This window comes from Epinephelus fuscoguttatus, linkage group LG3, assembly GCF_011397635.1.
Source record: "Epinephelus fuscoguttatus linkage group LG3, E.fuscoguttatus.final_Chr_v1".
NCBI lineage: Eukaryota > Metazoa > Chordata > Actinopteri > Perciformes > Serranidae > Epinephelus > Epinephelus fuscoguttatus.
Window position 1 is genome coordinate 10,414,728 of NC_064754.1, and position 21,510 is coordinate 10,436,237.

At 42.7% G+C, this 21,510-nt stretch overlaps 1 protein-coding gene across 2 annotated transcripts; it reads left to right on the forward strand.

Annotated features, from left to right (window-relative positions):
- The first annotated feature begins 942 nt into the window (after positions 1–942).
- LOC125884161 (meiosis regulator and mRNA stability factor 1) lies at positions 943–21,442 on the forward strand. 2 transcript variants are annotated; one of them, XM_049568989.1, is made up of 27 exons: positions 943–1,045; positions 1,662–1,872; positions 3,527–4,417; positions 4,623–4,785; positions 5,030–5,244; positions 6,136–6,253; positions 6,343–6,515; positions 6,770–7,288; positions 8,346–8,500; positions 8,637–8,795; positions 8,944–9,130; positions 9,311–9,489; positions 9,578–9,658; positions 9,794–10,033; positions 10,264–10,383; positions 10,492–10,670; positions 10,799–11,019; positions 11,107–11,249; positions 11,464–11,597; positions 11,840–12,042; positions 12,472–12,699; positions 13,793–14,032; positions 15,558–15,809; positions 16,004–16,064; positions 16,309–16,413; positions 17,532–17,696; positions 18,498–21,442. In XM_049568989.1, exons 2-27 carry the CDS (start codon positions 1,717–1,719, stop codon positions 18,692–18,694), a joined length of 5,484 nt encoding a protein of 1,827 aa, XP_049424946.1. In that variant the 5' UTR covers positions 943–1,045; positions 1,662–1,716; the 3' UTR covers positions 18,695–21,442. The 2 variants fall into 2 exon arrangements, with proteins under 2 accessions (XP_049424946.1, XP_049424957.1); XM_049569000.1 differs by having other exon boundaries at positions 3,527–3,742; positions 18,498–21,441.
- Positions 21,443–21,510: the final 68 nt, after the last annotated feature.

The window sequence follows — 21,510 nt, forward strand, 5'->3', positions numbered from 1 at the left end:
GAATGATTGCATGTAGGTGTGTGTCTGAGACAGCAGGAGTGAGATATGCTCTGATCTTATTGTAGACGTACAATTTCTGGTTGAGCTTCTGATGGGGCGTAAACATAGACAGTGCAGGCAGTGCACTTTCACTGAGGCCCCTGGGGTGAAGGGGCCCGTAGAGAGCAGGTGATCCAGATTGCCACCTTGGAAATATATCTGTGTTCAAAGATAGATGATAAAAAAATGAATATTATTAATATAAAAATGGTGCCATTTGCTATATATGTCCTCAAAAAAGGCAGACCTATCTGCGTCATGGTTTTCTATGCTTTTTCTATATAAGCTATAAAATCTATAAATATAATATAGCTACTATTATATTATTGGTATCAAGCATTTTAATTAAGAAGTTAATCAAAACTTAGGTGAATGTTACTAATGTAGCCTATATACTATTGGAAGAATAACTGTTACCTTGGCAGTGACTACTGGGAATCCAAATGAATAAATATTGATACTACTAAAATCACTTAAGGAATGGCATAACCTCCAGTTCAGAGAAAGTAAAGACTATTGACTTGGGGACTAATAGAAACAAATGATAACTTTAAAGGCCTTCTACTTTTTACAACTGTGATTGACTTTATTTATTTATACTTAACAAATGCAGAACACTATGACATTTAGCGATAATACTGATACTGTATATGCTAATTTAGTGAACCAAATGTATGCACCCAAAATTATTTCAAAATGTATTAATTTTTTTAGGTTTGTTCTTATATTGCAATTAGGACTATACTATATCATTATTATTATTATTATTATTATTATTATTATTATTGTCATCATTTATTTTATTTTTTTTAATGTAACTAATTGTAACGTGTAACGTGCCAGCTCTGGAGTATTACCACATTTTTTAACCACCAGACATAACAACAACATTTGCGACAACTGTGCGTGCTTTCTGGCAAAAGTAGGTTACAAAAAGGTGCGGGGTTTCCAGGGAGATAGGGGGAACGGTTCTTTGAGGAAGATGTGAAAGACGAGACCTTCTCAGGTAACGCTAGCTTACAAACTATTTAGGAAAATTGTCGCCATTAATTCACCAAATAATGTTGGTTTGTACCGTGAAGACAATGGACGGCAGCGTGTGGGGGGAGTAGCTGTGTGGTGTAAGCTAATAAACGGTGCCTGTTGTTAGCTTCAGTCCGACGCTAGCTCAAACATTTCACTTTAAATTAGCCCATTTCAAGTAGTTAGCAGGCTAGCTAGCTACGTAGCTAATTCCGCCACAGACAACGGTTAGTGTACGCGGAGAAACGGTATTAACGTGAGCTAGCGTTAGCTTGTAGCTAATTTAACATCGGTTGGGTTAACATTACAGGACTCGCTGTGGTAACACGCAGCTGTGGCGATAGTTAGCTTCAGATAAACGGTCAAAACTTGCCAAGTGTGTACAGGTTGTGTACACAGACATGCCTCCTTTGTCGACTTAAACTGTCGTAACGGAGCTATGTTGATTCAAACGCACCTATGCTGCCATAAATGAGGACTTAACTGAGGCTTTAGTGTCTTACTTATTGTCAACAAGACACACCGACGCACCGGGTCACTGAGAGGTGATGTAACCGCATCCGACTAACTTAGTGCACACTTTCGTTTCTTCTTCGCAGGAAAGCATGAGAGAGAAGAGAGATGAAAGTATGGTGAAAGACCTCTCCGGGTTGTATGATGGAAGGACTGGGAAAGGAGAGATCCATATCCAGCTCTAAACCCTTCCCATGGCTCAGTCACCCCAAAACAGAGGCCTCAACCCTGCTATGGAAACTCAAAGACTGCTTCCCCACCAATGAGACAACCTCCCCTCATCACACAGATAAAGAAGTAGGTTTTCAGCTGTGAACAGTCCAGGTATCTCACATAGGTTAGGGGAGATAGAGGAAGTTAAATCAATCAGCGTTGTGAACTCCTGATTCAAAAGACAATGATTTAGGCCCATGATCAGAAATCTAATATAGGGCAACAATCCTATGGTATGTGTCTCATATGTACCATCTATATATTATGTTAGCATGTATTGCAACTCTCTTGCAACATTTGTGACTCAACCAGTGACAAAGCATTGAAAAACGTCTTTATACTTTTGCATCAGATGACACTGTTTCTGACTGGAAGTAACAGGAATGTAGGGATAAGGAAAATTCTGAACTTCCATGATTTGTACTTCGCACAGGAGTTATGATGATTGTAAGCAGGCAGTCTTTAAAAATTGTGCTTTGTGCACTCATCACATGCACAATAAAATTGTTAAATGGAGTGCAGGTGGCACGTTAGGCCGCAGATCTGATGCAGAATCTCTGTCAGCTGATAAAGAAACAGCAGTAGGCTGGATTGTTAATGCATGGTAGACCTTAAATTCAGCTTTTCACAGCCTTCCAAGTTTTGGCAGGGATGGTACACTACCTTTCTAGTTGGATCTAGCCACACAAGCCAATGCAGTTATCTCCTGCTTTGAGGGTACTGTTATTACCATTGGACACCCATTCAGGTTATGTAGATGTAATGTTGTATTTGCCTAAAAACTGAGCAAGTGACCAACCCATGGAACATTGTTACCTGAAATTATAGTTATATAGTTATATATTTCTCCTCGTGGTTCTAATGGCATATACTGGGTCTGCTCCATTTCAGTGCACCAATGCACCGCTAACCACGTAACGGCGAGGGCCAGGATAGCAGTTTAAATTGAGTGTAATCTGTCAGCCAGCCGCAGCAACCATGTAATCGGCTGACAAAACAATAATCAGTGTCCGCCTACATTGCAAAAGCCATGGTGGCTTTCCTAACTGACAAATGATAGCCTATATGGACAGTAGTATTCACAATATGATTTCACGTGTGCCTGAATTACATTCATCAGTTCTGATTTATCAGTCTCTCTTGACTTGTTTGTGTGGGTCATGTGGTCGTGGTGACGTATACGCTGCTCTCGCCACTCAAATTAAGCAGCGGATCTAGCACATCTGCCAGCTACCTGTACTCGTCAAATGGTGTGCAGACTCCACCTACTCAGCACATAGCAGGTGTGCGCTGGCCTGGTAATCGTGCAGCTGATTGAAAACAACCAGTCAGAGCTGAGGAGTCTCTAATGCAGCTGTCAATCATGTCAATCACTGCTTGTGAACTACAGTCAAACTGCTAAACTAGGCAGCGCTGATCAAAGTTGAATAAAGATTCTGTTACTGCATTGCCTATTTCTCGCCTCATATGTTTTCAGAAATATATTTTAGTGCACTGTTAAGCTGTATAATGAGGATTGTTCCGGCTTGTGGCCAGTGCTGAGTTTCTTTTCATCGAAGCCGGGCCACAAACTTTCTTAATTTATAGCTAAACGTTACACTTAAATTATGTTTAAGCAATGCTGTAACAGAATTATTATTCATATTTGATAGATGACAGTTTCAGCAATCATGACAAAACAAAAGTTACCAACTACAGTTTTAATGTGAAATAATCTGCTGGTCTTCCTATGTTCCAGAACAATTACATGGACAGCAGAAAGGCCGTGCTGGAACTGAAAGATGTCCCTCCTCCTCCTCCTCCGCACCATACTTCCTCTTCCCAATCATCCCAGCCCTTCTCTCTGGCCCCTCTCCCTATGCCTCCTCCCTGCTTGCCGCCTCCTCCTCATCTTATACAAGACTCCCTCCAACAACAGCCACCACCACAGCAACAAGAGGGGGCTAGCCCCAAAGTAAGCATATACACGCACTGTGACTTTTGCAGCACAGATGGCTATGGGTTATTGGGTGGCGGAAGTGTTGTTGGTAGCAGTAGCAGCGTCACTGGTGTTGTCTCGCTCTATATGGCCCCAGGCTCTCTGGGAGCACCCATCAGCAGCAGCAGTATTAGCAGGTCCGGCCCTTGCTCTGTAGCCTCATCTGTTCATCAGTATAAACATCACACAAGCTGTGGGAGTGGAGGTGAAGTTTTTGATCCTTTGCCCACTCTTGGTTACAAACCTCAGCTGTCCTCTTCTGTCGCTACCTCTCAGCCTGTTTCATCACACCCCTACCTCTCCTGCTGCTCAGGGCTCCTCCAAACCTACCCAGCTGTACCTCTCTCATGCAGCCAACCCAGCCTGTTTCCCTCCTCAGCACCTCTGGCTTCCTCTGTCCCTTGTGTTTCCTCTCTACCCGCTCCCTTGCATGGCTCTTGCCTGGCCTCTTCTGGCTACTACACCTGTGGTGTGAACTGCTGCCCATCAGCCAGAAGATCCCAGAGAGGCACGCTTGGTGATCACCCAACCACCACCACCATCACTACTACAACCACCTCAGCACACTTCTGCTCTAATCCTATGCACCTAAATGTAGAACGCACGGTTTGTGTGAAGGGGGCGCACTTCTGCCAGGAGTGCTTGTTGAAGGTTGGTGGAGTTTACTTCAGTCACTGTGGCATTTCTTTTGTGTTTGTGTGCCCTACAGATAACTGTAGGTAACTTAATTCTATTAGACTACGAGGTTTTGTTATTATGTTGATTTAAAATGCATGTGGTGTGGTGTTGCTTGCTGTTAATGTCTGTTTGATTTTGGATTTCACTCACAGTTGCATTGATTTGTACCTATTTGCAGCCTGTGAATGGTCTGACGTCAGAGTCAGACAAGGTGTGGCCCAATGTTCCTCTTCCCCAGACTGCTCCTATCTCTATCCCCATTTGTAATGGCTGTGGCACCTCCTCTGATGGCATGATGCTCATGCCATCGGCCAGCCTTGGCAAGACTGGCCAGAAGTATGGTTAGTGGACTCTACAATTTAATTCCTACATATTTATTGTTTATTGTAATTTTATGTCAGGTTGGGTCTGTCAGATTGGGACTGTTTGAAATGGCTAACTCTTTGGATTGTTTGAGTGAAGTAGTTATGAAATGTTCTTCCACCCAAACTAAATGCAACAACAATAAAATAACCCTATTAAGTTTAAGCTGCTTTAAAGCTGAGAGCGTGCGCGTAGAATGACCATTTGCCAACTGTCTGCCAGGTTCTCCAGAGAACGGTGGTCCTGAGAACATCCCTCCAGTGGGTGTCTTCTGGGACATTGAGAACTGCAGTGTGCCCAGTGGACGCTCTGCTGGAGCAGTAGTCCAGCGGATTCGAAGCCGTTTCTTTCAGGGCCACCGTGAGGCAGAATTCATTTGCGTTTGTGACATCAGCAAGGAGAGTAAAGCCGTCATCCAAGAACTCAACAACTGCCAGGTACCAACAAAATTCCTAATATTCTTTATGGTTGCACTATTGTAAAAGAGCCATTTATACCCTGAATGAATACCATTGACCTACAGTTTGATGATAGAGTTGGTCCTGTTGAGATAAAATGAGTAAATTTACTATGAAGTTAGAGCTTATTTACCTTGAATGATAGACTAAGCTGACATGAGGCATCCTCATACTATTCAGATTTATTTTACACTAAAAATACAGTGAAATAACCCCTGGCGTTGTCATTAACGTTCTATTGTGAAGGATTTAGTAGTATATTGCATGAATGTATGAAAAGACCTAGATACAGCATTGAAGGCAGGACTGTTCATTCGTATGAAAGTTGCTAAGTGGGCCATGAAGTCAAAAAAGTTAATATATAAGATTGCCCATATGATCGGCACTGCTTCAGTATTACTGGGCCCAAGCTGGCCATTTCTGGTTTAGTGCTCCACTAATCATGCAGCTCTTCTAGACTTTCCAAATGTTATCTGATCCAGTGGATCAAATACTGATAGTGAAATGAGTCATTTTGCAGCTGTTATGAAGCTCAAAAAATGTATCATATGACTAACTCTGAAGTTGTAATTCCAATGTTTGGCCACCACAAAAATTAGCTTCAAAGCACAATGCACTTCATGGGGGCCTTGTCTCTAGCAGTGAGGTTGCAGAACTGAAACTTCATCCATTTGCCAAGCGTTTGGGAGAAACATGGTGGCCATGCAAAATCGCAAATGGCCCTATCTAGAGCCAGTGTTTGTTGTTTGATTCTTATTTTCACGTGATGTAAACTAATGAAAGCATAGCTAAGAATATTATTTTTCTTAGATACAGAAAATTTAACAACGTGGAAAGTGTATGAAACCATGTATAATTCTGCTCCATCAGGTTACTGTTGCACATATCAACGCCACAGCCAAGAATGCTGCTGATGATAAGCTTCGCCAGAGCCTACGACGCTTTGCTGAGACCCACACTGCTCCTGCAACTGTTGTACTAGTATCTTGTGAGTTTACCCCAGATTCACTGTAATGAAATATAGCCTTGGTACCACAAGAGGTTTTGTGATAACACGTTATCTTTTAATTTCAATAGCGGATGTGAACTTTGCAAGTGAGCTGAGTGACCTGCGTCATCGTCATGGTTTCCAGGTAATCCTGGTCCATGGCAACCATACGTCTTCAGCCCTACTGCAGCATGCCCACCGCCACGTGGCCTTCCAGGAGATCACAGCTGATCTGCCACCACGTATGCTTGTCAAAGCACAGGTAGGCCTCACAAATGCTGCATTAGGATTTACAAAATACTTAATCTACTCTGTATTAAATAAGGTAAGTAGGTGCCGGCAAAAGTAGCCAAGGAGGATTTTAGTTTAAGTGTGGACTTACTAAGAGTGCAGAGACGCAGTTGGTTGTGAATTTGATCATCTTCACAATTATTTAGGAAGACTACTGCTTTAATTTTGTAAAGTGTAAAATATACAAACCAGACAGGCACGCTGTCTCTTCCTCCCCTCCCTCAGCCCAGTTTCAACCTCCTCTATGTGCACAACCTCCCTGTCAACTGTGACAAGAATCTGCGGAACGCTGTGAAGCTCAGGCTCCGCCGCCTGTCAGACAACTGCGGTGGCAAGGTGCTGGGCATGTCCCAAGGCACAGCGGTCCTCCGTTTTGGCAACCCTGAGGCAGCTGCGCGTGCCCGCAAGCGAATGGAGAATGAGGATGTGTTTGGCCACCGAATCAGCCTCTCCTTCTCCCCACAGCCCAGAGACGATGCCAGTCCTGAGCCTGAGCTTCAGTCTCAGCCTCATCACTTGCCTCAGCCTCTGTCCCACACCTATCAAAGCCAGGATTCAATGTTTGGCCCTCCCCCATCTATATCCTCCTTCTCCTTTCTGCCCCTGGAGAAGCCAAGGTCACCCAGGAGGCCACGGCGAGCAACCCGCCCATGCTACGCCCCTGGCCCAGTGCCTGAAAGGCCCTACAGCCCCAGGAGGGGGTGCAGTGGGCCTCCCGGTGGTGCTCCAGCCAAGCCCCATCAGGTCAGCAGACTCGTCAGTGCCTGCTTCCCCTTAACCTCCGTTGCCCTCTATCTTTGTCTGGGCTGCTTGTAAATCATCCCCCTAGTGTCCCTCTTAATTGCTGCTTTAACTAACCGCTAATATCTGCTTGCAAAGCTTCATTTGTGTGCCTGCTAGCATGTATTCGCTGTCATTAGTGCGTCATGTAACCCCTGTCGTCCTGCATGTTTGTTGGTTATTCGTCATACTAATGCATGAATTAGCTTATAGCTTTTGAGCCTTTTCCTGACTGTTTGGTCCAGTACATCAGTTGTGATATACTGCTTCATGTGAGTAACCAGTTTCTGTGTGTCCAGAGTCTGCTTTAGGCCTCTATTAAATGTTTTTGGCAATGCAGTTTTCCACTCTGATAACTCTGACCTCTGCTGGAATGCCTGGCTTGGTTTTTTCTTCTTGATTGAATCAAACAGACCAGTGGGGAAGATTAGCAAAAAATGACCCATGAATGGATTGCTGTAGAGATGGACCAAAACTAGGGATGGGCTTTTTAACTTTTGTCTGCAGTTCGACAGAAAAGAGACATTTCAATTTGGAGTTTGTCCAACATTAGTCCCATTCACTACCAGAATTTAAGGACAACAAAGTACTAAAAATACAGAGGTGATTTACAGATTGAGGTCCAGATGACAAAACAAAAGCATCTCTGTGGGAATACTGCAGTGAAATTTCATTGTAGGACTCTTGTGGCTGTATCATCAGCTGTGTGCTATGGTTTCAAAGCACGTGTTTATTACAACATGACAAGTGACTGTTATCTGTCTGTTGTAAAGCTGTCTCCACAGAACTAAGATGCACAAAATAAACTCTTAATATTCAGCCGGTGTTGACATTTGTGTTTTAAAGTCAGCCAGTTGACTTTAAAATGCACATCCCTAGTAAAAACTCAGAACAGCACTTTATGCCATTCCACAACCTTTTCCATTGAGCTCAACATACATGCATGCGCACACACAAACGCATCAACAACATCCAGCCAGTCATCAACAGTTCTGACATCTCCTGCCTCTGTCTGATCCAGGAGCTGGGTAGTTTTGAGGGCAAGCCCAGAATGGGCTTCCAGCAGCTGGAAAAAGGACGTGCTGCTTCCTCTTCCCCCCACAGTAACGGTGAGACAGGAGCCCTGGAGCAGCTGTCCAAACCTGGCTTCATAGGAGAATCTATGCACAGGAGGAGGTACACATTGGGAAAGGGGATTTTTCACTAAGAGGAATGACATTTGATAACAGCAGCAACAGAAAAAGAAAGCATTTTGCACAGTGAAGGATGTTAACCTTTCATACGTCCCCTCTTGTTTCATCTTTTCATGTAGAAGAGAGGGCTCTTATCCTCGCAGTGTTACTGAATCCCCTGTAGAACAAGGGGACAGGACCTCAGAGTTCCAGATTAGCACACCCTCAGCCTTCAGCAAGTTGAACCTGCACAGGAGCTTCAGTCCCCTCATCCTGTCCCAGGGCTCCTGGTCATCTAGGTGGGTTTAGATCAGTCATACTTGATTCAGTTAACCTCAAGTATTGATGCAGCATAATGCTACATACAAATTCTCAATACCTTTATAATATTAAATGCAATATTAGTGATTAACTCAAAATTGTCTCCCTCGTTATGTCTAACAAAAGGAGTGCGTCACCCTGTCTGTCCAGCCGGTCCTCACCCCTCTTGGCTGCCCCTCGTAGCCCGTGCCCTGAAGGTCCTTCTGAGCCTTTCTCAGATGGAGCAGAGGTCCAGGTGGCCAATCTGGACTACAGAATGTCCCGCAAGGATCTACAACAGACACTGCATGACACCTTCTCTCGTTACGGGCGGGTAAGGCCTACCTCACTGGTGTTATTGTACTGATACATGTTTTGATCAAATTTGCCTGTATCCTCTTAACATCCAAAATAATCAAGTCTCTTAAGATTTAATGTTTGCTTGTAGATTTTCATCTTAAAAAGAGATTTGTGCCTGAAAACATCTCCTTGTGGTGTGACTTTTTGTGTCAAGGTGAAAGCTGTGGAGCTGAGCCCCCACACTGACTATCAGCTGAAGGCCACGGTCCAGATGTTGTCCCTGCAGCAGGCCATTAGTGCTGTCAGTGGTTTGCACCGTTATAAGATCGGAGGCAAACGTATTCAGGTGTCTCTGATCACTGGTGTCAACAACAAATCCCTTGCTATGCTGAGGTACAGTCAGGCATATTTAAGTTGTGCATTTTTTCTTAAACTGTTTTGGTTTGGATTGTGGTGGTAAATCAGCTTTTTCGTTATACAGCACGGAGATCATCAGCATTCTTCAGGATGCACCTGCCAATTGCCTTCCCCTCTTCAAGTTTACAGAGATCTATGAGAAAAAGTCAGTAGCTTTGTCTCAACTCATTCTCTTTACTCCTACATGTTTTGTACTTGGATTATAGATGTTCCAAAAAGATATTTGCATTTCAAAGTAGTTTTTGCTGCCAAACTTCATATTCTTTCTTCCACTCTCCAGATATTCCCGAAAGCTTGTGGTTGGGGATCTGTACAGGCTGCCAGAGGTGGTGGGAGTGCGGGATCAGGGAGGCTCAAGGCTTGTGTGCCTTCTGCCCAGCAGCCAAATCCGCCAGAGTCCACTGGGATCGTCCCAGTCCCAGGAGGGCTCCTCCTCTGCTAGTGGCAGCCCTGTGGTGTTTGAGGAGCTGGAGTACCATGAACCTGTCTGCAGAGAACACTACGCACAGCGGGACTTCAGGTTTTTATGAATGAAAACCTTCTAATTGCCCAGTTTAATGTGTTATCCACTTTGTCTCCCCTTAGAAGCATCTTGACCCGTCATATACATCTCTCACACTTGGTCTAAACGATAAAATTATTTACCTTAATTGTCAGAGGTACCGTTCTCTCAACTCTACAGCTTCAGCTGACTGTCACCACTGTTTCTATCACTAATCATGTGTCTTTTCTGTCTCTCTTTTCTTATAGTGAGGCTGACTTTGACCCTGATTCCTATAAAATACCTTTTGTTGTGATGTCTCTGAGCACCTTAGCCTCTGAGGTCCACAGTCTGTTGCAGTCACACGAGGGAACTCTTCCATTACTCAGGTGACAACCAGCTCTTTATTTGATGTATAAATTGTTTTTTCTTTTTTCAGAACCAAACAAAACATGTTTCAGACATTATGAAATCCATGTTGTATATTTTCTATTTAGTTTTCCAGACTGTTACGCAGCAAAATTCAGCCCTCTGCAGCTGGGCAATGAGACACTGGAGGGTGGTGTTCCTCTGGAGCACCTCATTACCTGCGTTCCCAGTATCACAATTGTTACAGCTCAGAACGGCTTCAAAGTCATTAAGTGGATCCACAACAAGCCACCAGCACCAAACTCAGGTAGGAACATTTAAAATCGAAACATTTTTTGAGCTTCCTACAACTATGTACCTTCATAGTGCTGTCTTTACCAGCCAGATACACCTACATATTTCAGACTTTTAATTAAAATAAAAACTTTAATGCAGAGTCATGGATTCAGCGCTGCAAGAGTCCGGTTGGCAACCCACAGCTCATCCAGTTCAGCCGAGAGATTATTGACCTGTTAAAGAGTCAGCCTTCTTGCATCATGCCCATGAGCAAGTTCATACCGTCGTACCACCATCACTTTGCCAAGCAGTGCCGCGTCTCTGACTATGGCTACTCTAAGCTGCTGGAGCTTCTGGAAGCCGTGCCCCATGTTTTGCAGGTATTGAACATTTTGAGGATGTTGTACTTTCAATTGTTTGTATTCTACATATTATGTGTTTTCTATTTAAATTTTCTTTACCTACAGATCTTGGGTATGGGTACCAAGCGTTTACTGACCCTGACTCATCGTGCTCAAGTGAAGCGCTTCACTCAAGACCTGCTCAAACTGCTTAAATTTCAAGCCAGCAAACAAGTGGCGATCAAGGACTTCATGCAGGCATACCATTGGTCAGTCAGCAGTGACATTGTATTCCTAGATTATGTCTTTGCATTGCCTTTGTGTTTATTAGAGGTTTTAATTTTATTTAGATAAATGCTAGCACACTACTGTGGGTTTGTCTATGAATTCCTCTCATTAAGAGTTGAAGAGAAGCATTAAATATGAGTCTGGATCATCAGTGTTGTGGATGTTTGTAATGTATTTTTACACGTGGTCTATCAGGTGCTTCTCCAGAGATTGGCGGATAATTGACTATGGCATATGTGAACTGATGGACCTGCTCACTGAGATCCCTGACACCACCATCACTATTACACTTCAAGAAACAGACACAGTCATCTCTGTTCCTAAGAGAGGTCAGTTTAAACCAGTTATTAAAAAGACTGAGGTCGTGGGTAGGCATGTTCTCAAAGAAACTGATAATTGAAATGCTACTTTAAGTGATGGGAATGGTTACAATACTATTTACTTTGTCCAAAGCAATTGTTTAATTGTTTAATTATTTTTTATATATATATATAATATGAATCATTTTTATCCAGATAAAAAATTTTTTAGTTGATTATATTTCCCTGAATTTCCTCTTGTTTGCCTACAGAGCGTACGCCTGAGGAGATAGAGCGCACTAAGCAGTTTGGGAAGGAGGTGGTGGACCTTCTTCGTCACCAGCCTCACTGCCGAATGGCCTTCAGTAAGTTCATCCCCACCTACCACCATCACTTCGGTCGTCAGTGCAAGCTCAGCTACTACGGATTCACCAAGCTCATGGAGCTCTTCGAGGCAATCCCCAACATACTGATGGTGAGTTAGGAACTCTGTGTTTGTACAGTATCATTCTTTGTAGTCTTTGGTGCTCCAAGTCAAGGTGTATTTCTGGTGTGTAATGATTGTCCCTCCATGTTGTATGGCCGAGAGAAATGATGGCAATGATCAGGGTATTATTTCAAGGCAGTGACGATTATTAAGTATGAGTCATACGTTTTCTTTTTGCTTCTTTAAACTGACATGCTTATTAAAACTGACCTGCTAATAGCTGATCATTGTTAGGCAGCTCCCATGGTATCTGCTCCTCCTACACACAGAATACCTCGTGGGTCAGATCAGGCTCTTTATTATGTCATGTGCTTGAATTAAACCTGGTTATTGAATCTACCTTTAATTAAGCATAAATGCCTCTTCCTTTGTCCCAGCCCGAACACTAATTTGTAAACTGTCCGCTACCTTTGCCAGGTGTTGGAGTGTGGTGAAGAGAAAGTGCTGACCCTGACAGAAGTGGAGCGTATCAAGGCTCTGGCGGCTCAGCTGGTCAAGCTGCTTCGGGCTCAGAAAAACTCCAGCCTTCCTGTCAGCCAGCTGCTCACTGAGTACAGCAAGACCTTTGGCTATGGTCTGCGCCTGCAGGACTATGATGCCAGCTCCCTGCTGGCTCTGCTGATCAAACTCTGCCATGTTGTCAAGGTAAAGAACACCTCAAGGTGTTGGCTGCTGGCTGCTTCTTTATAACCTTTGTAGATCTTAACAATAGGAAATGACTGCAAACCATCCATGCAACCTTTAGAACGTGTGAGTTGTTTGAACACATTTCCCAACTGTGCGGAGTTTGCGGCTAACACCTAACAGTGCTAACTCCATAAGCTGTGCTAAACAATGGCACCAGTGCTGAAAGCGCTAACAATGTTAACCGCGGGGAACGGCACCAGGACGAGCTCAGATTACAACACACACAGAGATAGTGCGACTTCATTCTTTATTCAGGATGCCATTACTCCACTAATCTTTACATAGCAAATTGTAGTTTTCTGCTATATTAATGCTCTGAATGTTGTGTGCAGAACCTTTAAAAGTTTGACATAAACAAGTGTAATTTTTAAATGTTATGCTGCATTTGGTATAGCAAATTAAGTAAACCGTTGCTAAGTTTACAAAATGCCATAAATGAAACTGCATCAATTTATGTAGCACTGTTCACATGTATCTTAAATATGGAGTTGAGATCCTTTTTGTTGTCACGAGCACCTTTTTGCTGTGTGTGTGGATATGCGTCTCATCTGGCAACCAAACAAAATATTCGTGGTGTTTTGCCGCTCGATTCAACAGCTCCTTTGGCAGGTCCTAGTAGCTAATTAGTGAGCCTGTCCATCATTAATTTAATGTCCATTGAAGAGAAGTACTCTGCATTTAAATTATCCCGTAATGTGACACAGAATTGCCAGACTCTAACAAAGTCACAGCTGCTCATGGGCTCCAGAAATAAATGACAAAAAACAGAAAGGAAGTCAGGGAGGTCTTTGGGTATTGCACACTACTGTAGATGATAGTTGTTACATCTAAGTGATACTAAGCTGCACTTCACACATGTAATCATGAGGTAAATTGGTAAAACATACCCTTTTTCTCAAAAATATGTGTATTACCTCAAAACATAAGCATTATAAGGGTGACATTAGAAATGCAAATGAGCTTCTGGTGAGCAACTTACAGATACTTCTCTTCACTGTTGGAGGTGACTAATCATAGCACTGATCTCACATTTCTTTCCTCCAATTTGAAGGTGGTGGATGGTTCAGAGGGTCGTGAAGTGCAGCTAATCAACAGGAAGTCTTTACGCTCACTGACCTCCCAGCTCCTGGCTCTGCTCATGTCCCAAGAGGAGGAGCAAGTCACCAGGGGTTTCAAAGTTGACGAGCTGAGCCAGTATTACCAGACTGTCCATGGAGCCCTGCTCAACCCATGTGAATATGGGTTCCTCTCCCTCAGCGAGTTACTCAAGAGCCTGCCCTACCTTGTGGAGGTGAGTGGCAAATTTGGTTTTTATCTTCCTAAGACTTTTCAGGGTTCAGTGCTAAGGTTTTTTTTCACTTGCCCGGTCAGGCAAGTTGGTCAGAGATCTACTTGCCCGAAGTCAGTTTTTACTTGCCCTATAAAAATTGTTTAATTTAAGCGGCTATCAAATAACAAAGACTGCAGTTATTTTTATGTTACGTAATCTTTATTCACACTGTATTTATTAATTAAAACAACATGTCATGTATTGTAGCTTAATTCCTACACAAATATGACAGTGTCAGGGCTTAAAGTGAAAAATTTGTCAGTCGTTCTCCGTCTATAATTTTGCGCCCTACTTGAGCCATGCCCACCTCTATTTATTTTTCTCCCCTCTCTCCAGTTCTGCTGTATTAACACCGGGTTTAATATACTTTGCTTCCATCTCTCTGCCCTGCTCTACTCTACTTCAACGCTACTTAGCTCTCTCTACTCTACCACTAGACTACCACATCCACTTGTTGCACAAAACGCACAGCAGTGTTTCCCCTAGGAAGGAGTTGTAGCAGCGGAGGTGAAGCGCACGCATGAAAAATAATTTTCACATGCGTGAAACTTTTTTGTATGCTTGCAAAGCACAGTCTGCTGGGATGTTTCTATGTATCTACTGGCACCAGAAGGGCTCTTTAGGACTAAGTACATACAGTACATTTGTGCACAGTAATGAGCAGGTGAAACGTCTGTCTAGCTTACATATGAGCTGTCTCAAGATTTAGGAACATACAATTTTATTGAATATAATAAAAGTAAAAAGTCACATGACATGCTGCTGTTTTGTGCTATGACCTATTTAAGTGTTAGAAGTTGTTATTTACGTGACAACGCCTGAACGCAACACAAGCTCAGCATGAGTGCCATGCTGCACTGCTGTGCGAGCAGCTGTTTGTCTGTGCGTAACAGCAGTCTGTTGGTGGTTATTTACAGTGTCCATAACAATAACTTTGTCAGCTGACAAACTGCACCGGGCTCGGGGTCAGGTTTGGTCAGGAAAATGTGGCCCGAGTTGCTCTAGTGTGCTCACCTGTGTGTGCGCGATACAGAGAGCAGAGGAGAATTGTTAACGCGTGACCATGTAGAGACAGAAATGACACGATGACATAACACCATAAATAGTATATTGTTATGTTATTATATGAAGCGTCCGTTGTGCAAAATAATATCAATGGGGGCTGTGGGCATGACATTGTTACACAGCGTGTGCCTGTGACTTCAGGCAGAGATACCGCTGCAGAAGAGCACGTTTTAAAATACATTTATTTTGTCAATTAGTTATTAACTTTTACTATTTTTAGCAACTTGCCCGATTGGGCAAGTGAGTTGGTAGTTTACATGCCCGACCGTGAGTTTTACTTGCCCCGGGCAATCGTTATTGTTGAGCCCTGCTTGTTCAAGCTGTCTGTCAGTTACATCACCTTTCTTAATTTTCATTGCATAGTTTACCTGTACTCCCACACAGAGGCAGAACTGACTGTGTGATCTTTATTCTTTCGCAGTTGTACCATGAAGAAAGTGATGATGACAACAAAGCTGGCAACGCTGCCTGTGGTGGTGGGGAGGAGTGGGTGAGGCTGACCAGGCTTTACCAGTTTGCCCGTAATGTACGCAGCCTGCTCCACACCTACCATTACAACCAGATCTTCCTGACTGAGTTCCAGGGGGCTTATAACAAATTTACAGGCTGCACCCTTGAGCCACGTTCCTACGGATACACCAGCACTGACGAGCTGCTCAGCGCCATCCCACAGGTAGGAATACATTTCACTAGACACATTTACTGTGGCACATGTTGCTTAAATCTCATACTTGAATCTGTCCAGAGCTCGTTGTCAATTTTTCTGTTGTAATTTGTCTTCTAGGGTCTGGACAACCCATAGCTTTATTAAAACAGTGCATCATTTGCATATTTTGTGTGATTGTTTTTGTGATGTGTCATCATTAGGTGGTCTGGATCAAAGGGCACGGTCACAAGAGGATTATCGTTTTGAAGAACGATATGAAAGGTAAAGGTTGTGGCATACTAATAAAAAATTTTTTAAATGTATTAATGTCAAGCTTATCATCAGTTGTGATCACTGACATACACACAGACTGTAAGTAATGGCCTCAGGCTAAAGTGATCATGACAGCTTTCTAAACTGTGGGTGCTCCCTGAGAATATTTGGGAAATGATTCAATGAGGTGGTGCCTTCAACAATATATGGAAGCTGTATAACTTAGGTGTGTATGTGTGTTTGTTTTCTCTAGCAAGGGCAAGCTCTTCAATCCCCAACAGCCCCCTGCCAGGAGAGAGCACAGAGAGCCCGAGAGACAGCCCCATTAGCATTGCAACTTCTGGAACCCAGAGTCCAGGTAACATGCATCACACAAGTATGTGTGTAAACTGAGGAGGGACAGGGGGATCTTAAATGGGAGATACTGGGTAACACTATATGCCACATAGAAGTGGTATACATCATCTGAAAGCTGCTCAGCACTGTGTCAAGTTTTTCTAGTGATACATCTGTGCTAAATATTGTGTTTTAGTTAGGCACCTATTCAAACCTTTAAAGTTTGGAGTGTAAAGAGGTTTGGAACGTTATTTTGCAAGTACATGATGGCCATTCACATTGTTCACTTATGTCTCATAAGCAATTTTTGGGTTGATACCATTTGTTACACTGCTTTGGTGCTAAATTTGAGCATTTTTTACCTCTCAAGAATTGATAAAAGGTTAAAATTTCCCTAAAATATCACATTAAGACACCAAGATTTTTAAAGAAATCACCATAAAAAAATTCATGCTGTGATTTTGTGATCTGTAAAAACTGCAATTACTTCTGTTCTGGAAAATGATGAGAAACCTCCTTATTGTCAATAAACCTACGAACGTCATACACGTAAGCCTGAGGGTTTAACTTTTTGGCTGAAAAGTTTCATGAGGCTCTGATTATCTTAGAGGTTACAATAGGTCATTTTATACATTAAGGTCCATTTCAGAAACATGATCTCACTGCAATAAAATGGCTGTTACGGGGGCTAACATCATCACACATGAATAAAATTGGGCTCACTGAATCCACTAGAGTCTCAGTTTCCCAGTCATACCAAAGTTAGGCAAGACTGTTTAGGGGTGAGTACGTCTGTAAAGGAGAAACCCTTCGGTATCCATAGAACCCATTTTCTTTCAGATATTTTGAGGTGAGATGTCAAGGGAACCCTGTGAAAATGAGCATGCCATTTTTTACCTTGCCAAAAGACTAATGTCAACAGTAACATCAGCAGGGAATGCAGACGTCCACATGGAGTGGATGAGGTTATAAAGTGCAGTAACTGAAATGATAAAAACTGTTGACCAGAGATGGAAATAATCGGTGAAGAAAATAATGCTTGACTTACAATTGAGGCATGGTTTTAAAAATAACTCTGCTCTGTCAGTCTCTCTCAGATAAATTATAGATGAAACTAAATCCTGTTGTTTCACCTGCCAGGTGGTGATGTAGCTGCAGAGTCAGAGCTGCTGTGTCTGACATCACCAGTAGACCTACTGTGTGGTCCTGTGCCATCCTGCCTGCCTTCACCTCAGCTACACCCTGACCCCGTTCTCCTCCAGGAGGCAGACCTGATTCGCTTTGAGGAGAAAACTCCACCAACAGGTCAGTTTTTTTTTTTTGTTCCAAGTATAATGTTTTTGTTTGCAGTTAAACCAATATCAGTTAATGTTTTATTTTAGTAGTAATATTGCAAATTTAGTTGAAATTAAAAGCAATTAAAGTCACCCTTTGCTTTGACTGTGACATGGCAGGTTTGTCATTTTTACTTCAGAAATCAGCTTCTCAACATTCACACATTTAGTGACTACTAGACTTGTTACAAATAGAGATGTGAAGATCAGTTTGTTTGTTTGTTTGGCTAAAAATCCCAAAAGGTGATATTCTGCCAACATTTTGTGTGTGCCTTGAGCCAGTCAGCCTGTCTGTGAGTTGTGTAATTTGATGCTGGTCCAGATGCTTCTTTAAAAATGTAAGATTTCAAGATTTTGTTAAACAAACGAACAGATTGGGGGAATATGGGGCCTCATTACAGGTATGTGCTGTGAGTGCTGTCTAGTTTTCAAAAAATATGTTGGAGAAAGAGCAGAACATTTCACTGTTGTAAAGGGACAGTTGAACACCTAGAGTTGAGTGCAATCTTGTTCCATTATATCGGAGAGAAGGCAAACATCTCTACAGACGATATCTCCAACACTCAGCAGCTCAAATGAAAATAAACTAGATAAATATTAGCCACTGCAGGTAAGAGGAAATATTTGTATTTTTGATTTGGTGGTGAACTGTCCCTTTTTAAGCAATGCAAGCAAGAGCAAAAATACATTTTAATGAATGCATCACACTTTTATTTGCACCTTCCCTGTCGTTCATTAGGTGTAAGCTCAGTCTGTATGTGTGTGATTTCAGTGAGTGATGAACCAGAGGTGCCAGTTGACGGTGACGGCACATGTGATCCACCTGGCAGCACAGACGACTCTGCAGTCGCCAAACCTCTGCCGCCCCCTGACGTGAAGACCCCCTTGTCCATGGACAGTCCCAGCAGAAGAGCCTCACGCAGCAGAATCAAGCTAGCCGCCAACTTCTCATTCACAGCAGGCCTCTGATCCTTTTCACACGCACACACACAAAGCAATACTAGTTCACACACAGTGTAACTCTAAACACAAGAGTTGACCGGCTACACTGAACACACCACACAGACCTACACGAGCATTGATGTTGTCGCCTCTACATCCTGAACAGGCTGTTGCTTTCTTCTTGTCACTCATCGGCCTTTGTTGTTTTCTTTGATTGCTGATTTCACAATCGGTGCGTGCTTCCGATGATGTTCACCAAGCTGTGATTTTCTTCTTGCAGATTTTCTGCAATCCTCTAAATTCTGTAACCTGTGTTCGATTTCACCTCAAGGGAAGTTAAATTATATTTGCATGCACATCTCAGTTCAGAGCCACGTTGTGTCGAACACACGTTGGCTTAGGAATGAAGAATGAGTTAGTTGTCACTGTATATAGATCCTTGGGTAATGGGAGAAATGCTAGGAGTGTGTGACTAAGTTTTCTACATTAAATCTAAGAAATATAGTTATACAGATTCTCAGATTATGAATTTGACAAACAGAGGGCTATTGAGATGTTTTGTTTATGTGCTAAATTGAGAAACCTCCATTTGTACTTCTTGCTGTATCTCCATAGCAGAGCATTTAATTTATGACATTCTTACATTTTAAACTCCTTTTAAATTTTAGGAGATTTTGCTTTGTAGGTAACTGTAGACATGTCAAACAACTGGCCGCTAAGCACCTGCCCGTTTTGATTCTTTCAGTCTCTCTTGGGTATTTCTAAAGAGGTAGCTTCTCTTTGAGGTATATTCTCATCTTTTGTCTCTGTTAAGTAGCCTCAGGACAGTATTTCAGTTCCTTTTTAAATTATGCAGAGTATTTAGTAGTCTGTGGAAGAGTTTGGCCTCAATGTTTGGTGTATTTGGTGGCAATTCAGTGATGGGTGTGAAAATTAGTGTTCAGATTGTGGCTTCAGTTACGGAAGCTAACAGTTTTGAACCATTAAATCACGAATGGCAAGGTTTTGCTTGATATTACGACAACCCTGCCTTCAGGAATTTTTTATTCTTGTTGTACTTTGACTTTATTTATTAGAAAGACTTTGGCTCGTCTCACCCGGGCTACTAATGAAGGCCTAAGAGGGACAAAGGTGGCTCTCCAATACTCGGGCTGGATGTGTGCTCAGGCAGCAGGAACTGAGAGATACTTTGTACGGCTTTTGCCAGCAGCTGGTGTGTTTGTGTTGTTTTAGCTGTGTTTTGTCTGAACGTGGTTTACACTGGAGTAGGTGGTGTGAAATGTGCATGGTGTGCATAAATGAGTTTATGCATGGTGTAAGCCCAGGAGGAGCAGACAGGAGCAGATGACGATAAGACATTGTTTAAGATCAGGTCTTTTATTTGCACCGTGTTTTAGGGATCTTAGAGTTGGCGTCACCCTCTCGCAGTTGCCACATAAATGCTCAAGGTTTTTTGAGTTAACCTTGTTGCTGGAGAGCACTGCGTCTGCGGTGACGTCCACTGCCTGAGTTGAAGATTTGGAGGGGAGCAGTGAGCACTCCTGAGTTTTTGATTTTTAACGACGAGGTGATTGGTTGTGAGTTTTTAGGGGAAAGAGATGGGTAAGGAGGCTGTTTGTGGGGCACCACGGGGGCTCTGTGCAGCCTCCTGAACAGACTGTGACGTAGACACAGAGGACCCTCTGCGGCTCTCTGGAATCTGCCGGGCTTTTACAATGGCTTGTATTTGCCTCGGCGCCAAAGGAATCGCCATCGTTCTCCCCCCCCCCTTTCCCTCACATCTGACATAGAGGAGTTTTTACTTACTAATGTGTTGGTTTGTCCATTTTCCTGTCTCAAGTGTTTACAAGACTGCTGGCTGCTGAATTGCCACCAAATACTGTCGGCTGCCATGAAGTTTAGCATGACCGAGGCGCCGCTGAAGTCTGAAGGTTGTTGTGTTCAGAGGAAAGGTTCAAAGAATGGGTAAGAGCCCATTTAATTAGTTTCTGTCTGGTTTCAGTGTTTACCTCTTCAGCCAGTGTTCATTTTCTTTGTTGAGCTTGATTTTGACTTGCTAGATTCCACCTGCCAACTTATCAAATTGTCTGAAACGCCAATCAAAATGTTTTTAATTAGGGCTGTTAGGGTTCTGACTGTCTGTAAACCTCTGTGATAAAGAAATGAGCAGCTCAGTTAATGATTTAGAGTTGGTAATAATAGAAAGGAGCTGAAAATGCTCAAAAGGAATTGTCTAGATTTAACTTTGGCAGTAAGAATGTATTACTTTTTGTGGCTCTGAGCAAAGCCTAGCTCTCCCCCGGCGTACCGCAGTGGCAACTAACTCAGAGGAATGAATTTAACTTCTCTATTTAGCTTTCACTCTTTGTTTTGGTTACATCAGTGAGAAGCTACTGTGCCTGTCAAAATATGCACTTTTGCATAGTTTTGGTTCATGAAATGTGAAATGAGGCAGTGCACTGGGAGGGATTAAAAACATGTTTTTGCCTCGATTCCTTTTTAACTCTGTCTGACCTTGTCTTGCTTATTCAGTCTTCACGTTGCACAAGTCTACACTTCAAGAAATTATTATTTATTCAGCAGTGTCCTTAAATCTCCTGCCTTGTGATTATGATTTGTTTACCTGGTCAACAACTGTCTCACTGATGTGTCCTCTCTACACTCACCTCCCTCCCTCTGTCACACTGTTTTACTGCCTCATCACACCAGAAGTCGCTCTAACAGTCTAAAGTGTTTGAAAGGACCAAAAGATTTCTGTTAATAAATTTCACAAGCATCAATTCTGCCTCGTCTCAATCAGTTTGTTTCAGAGAAATCAAATGACTCAATGAAGAATCACCCAG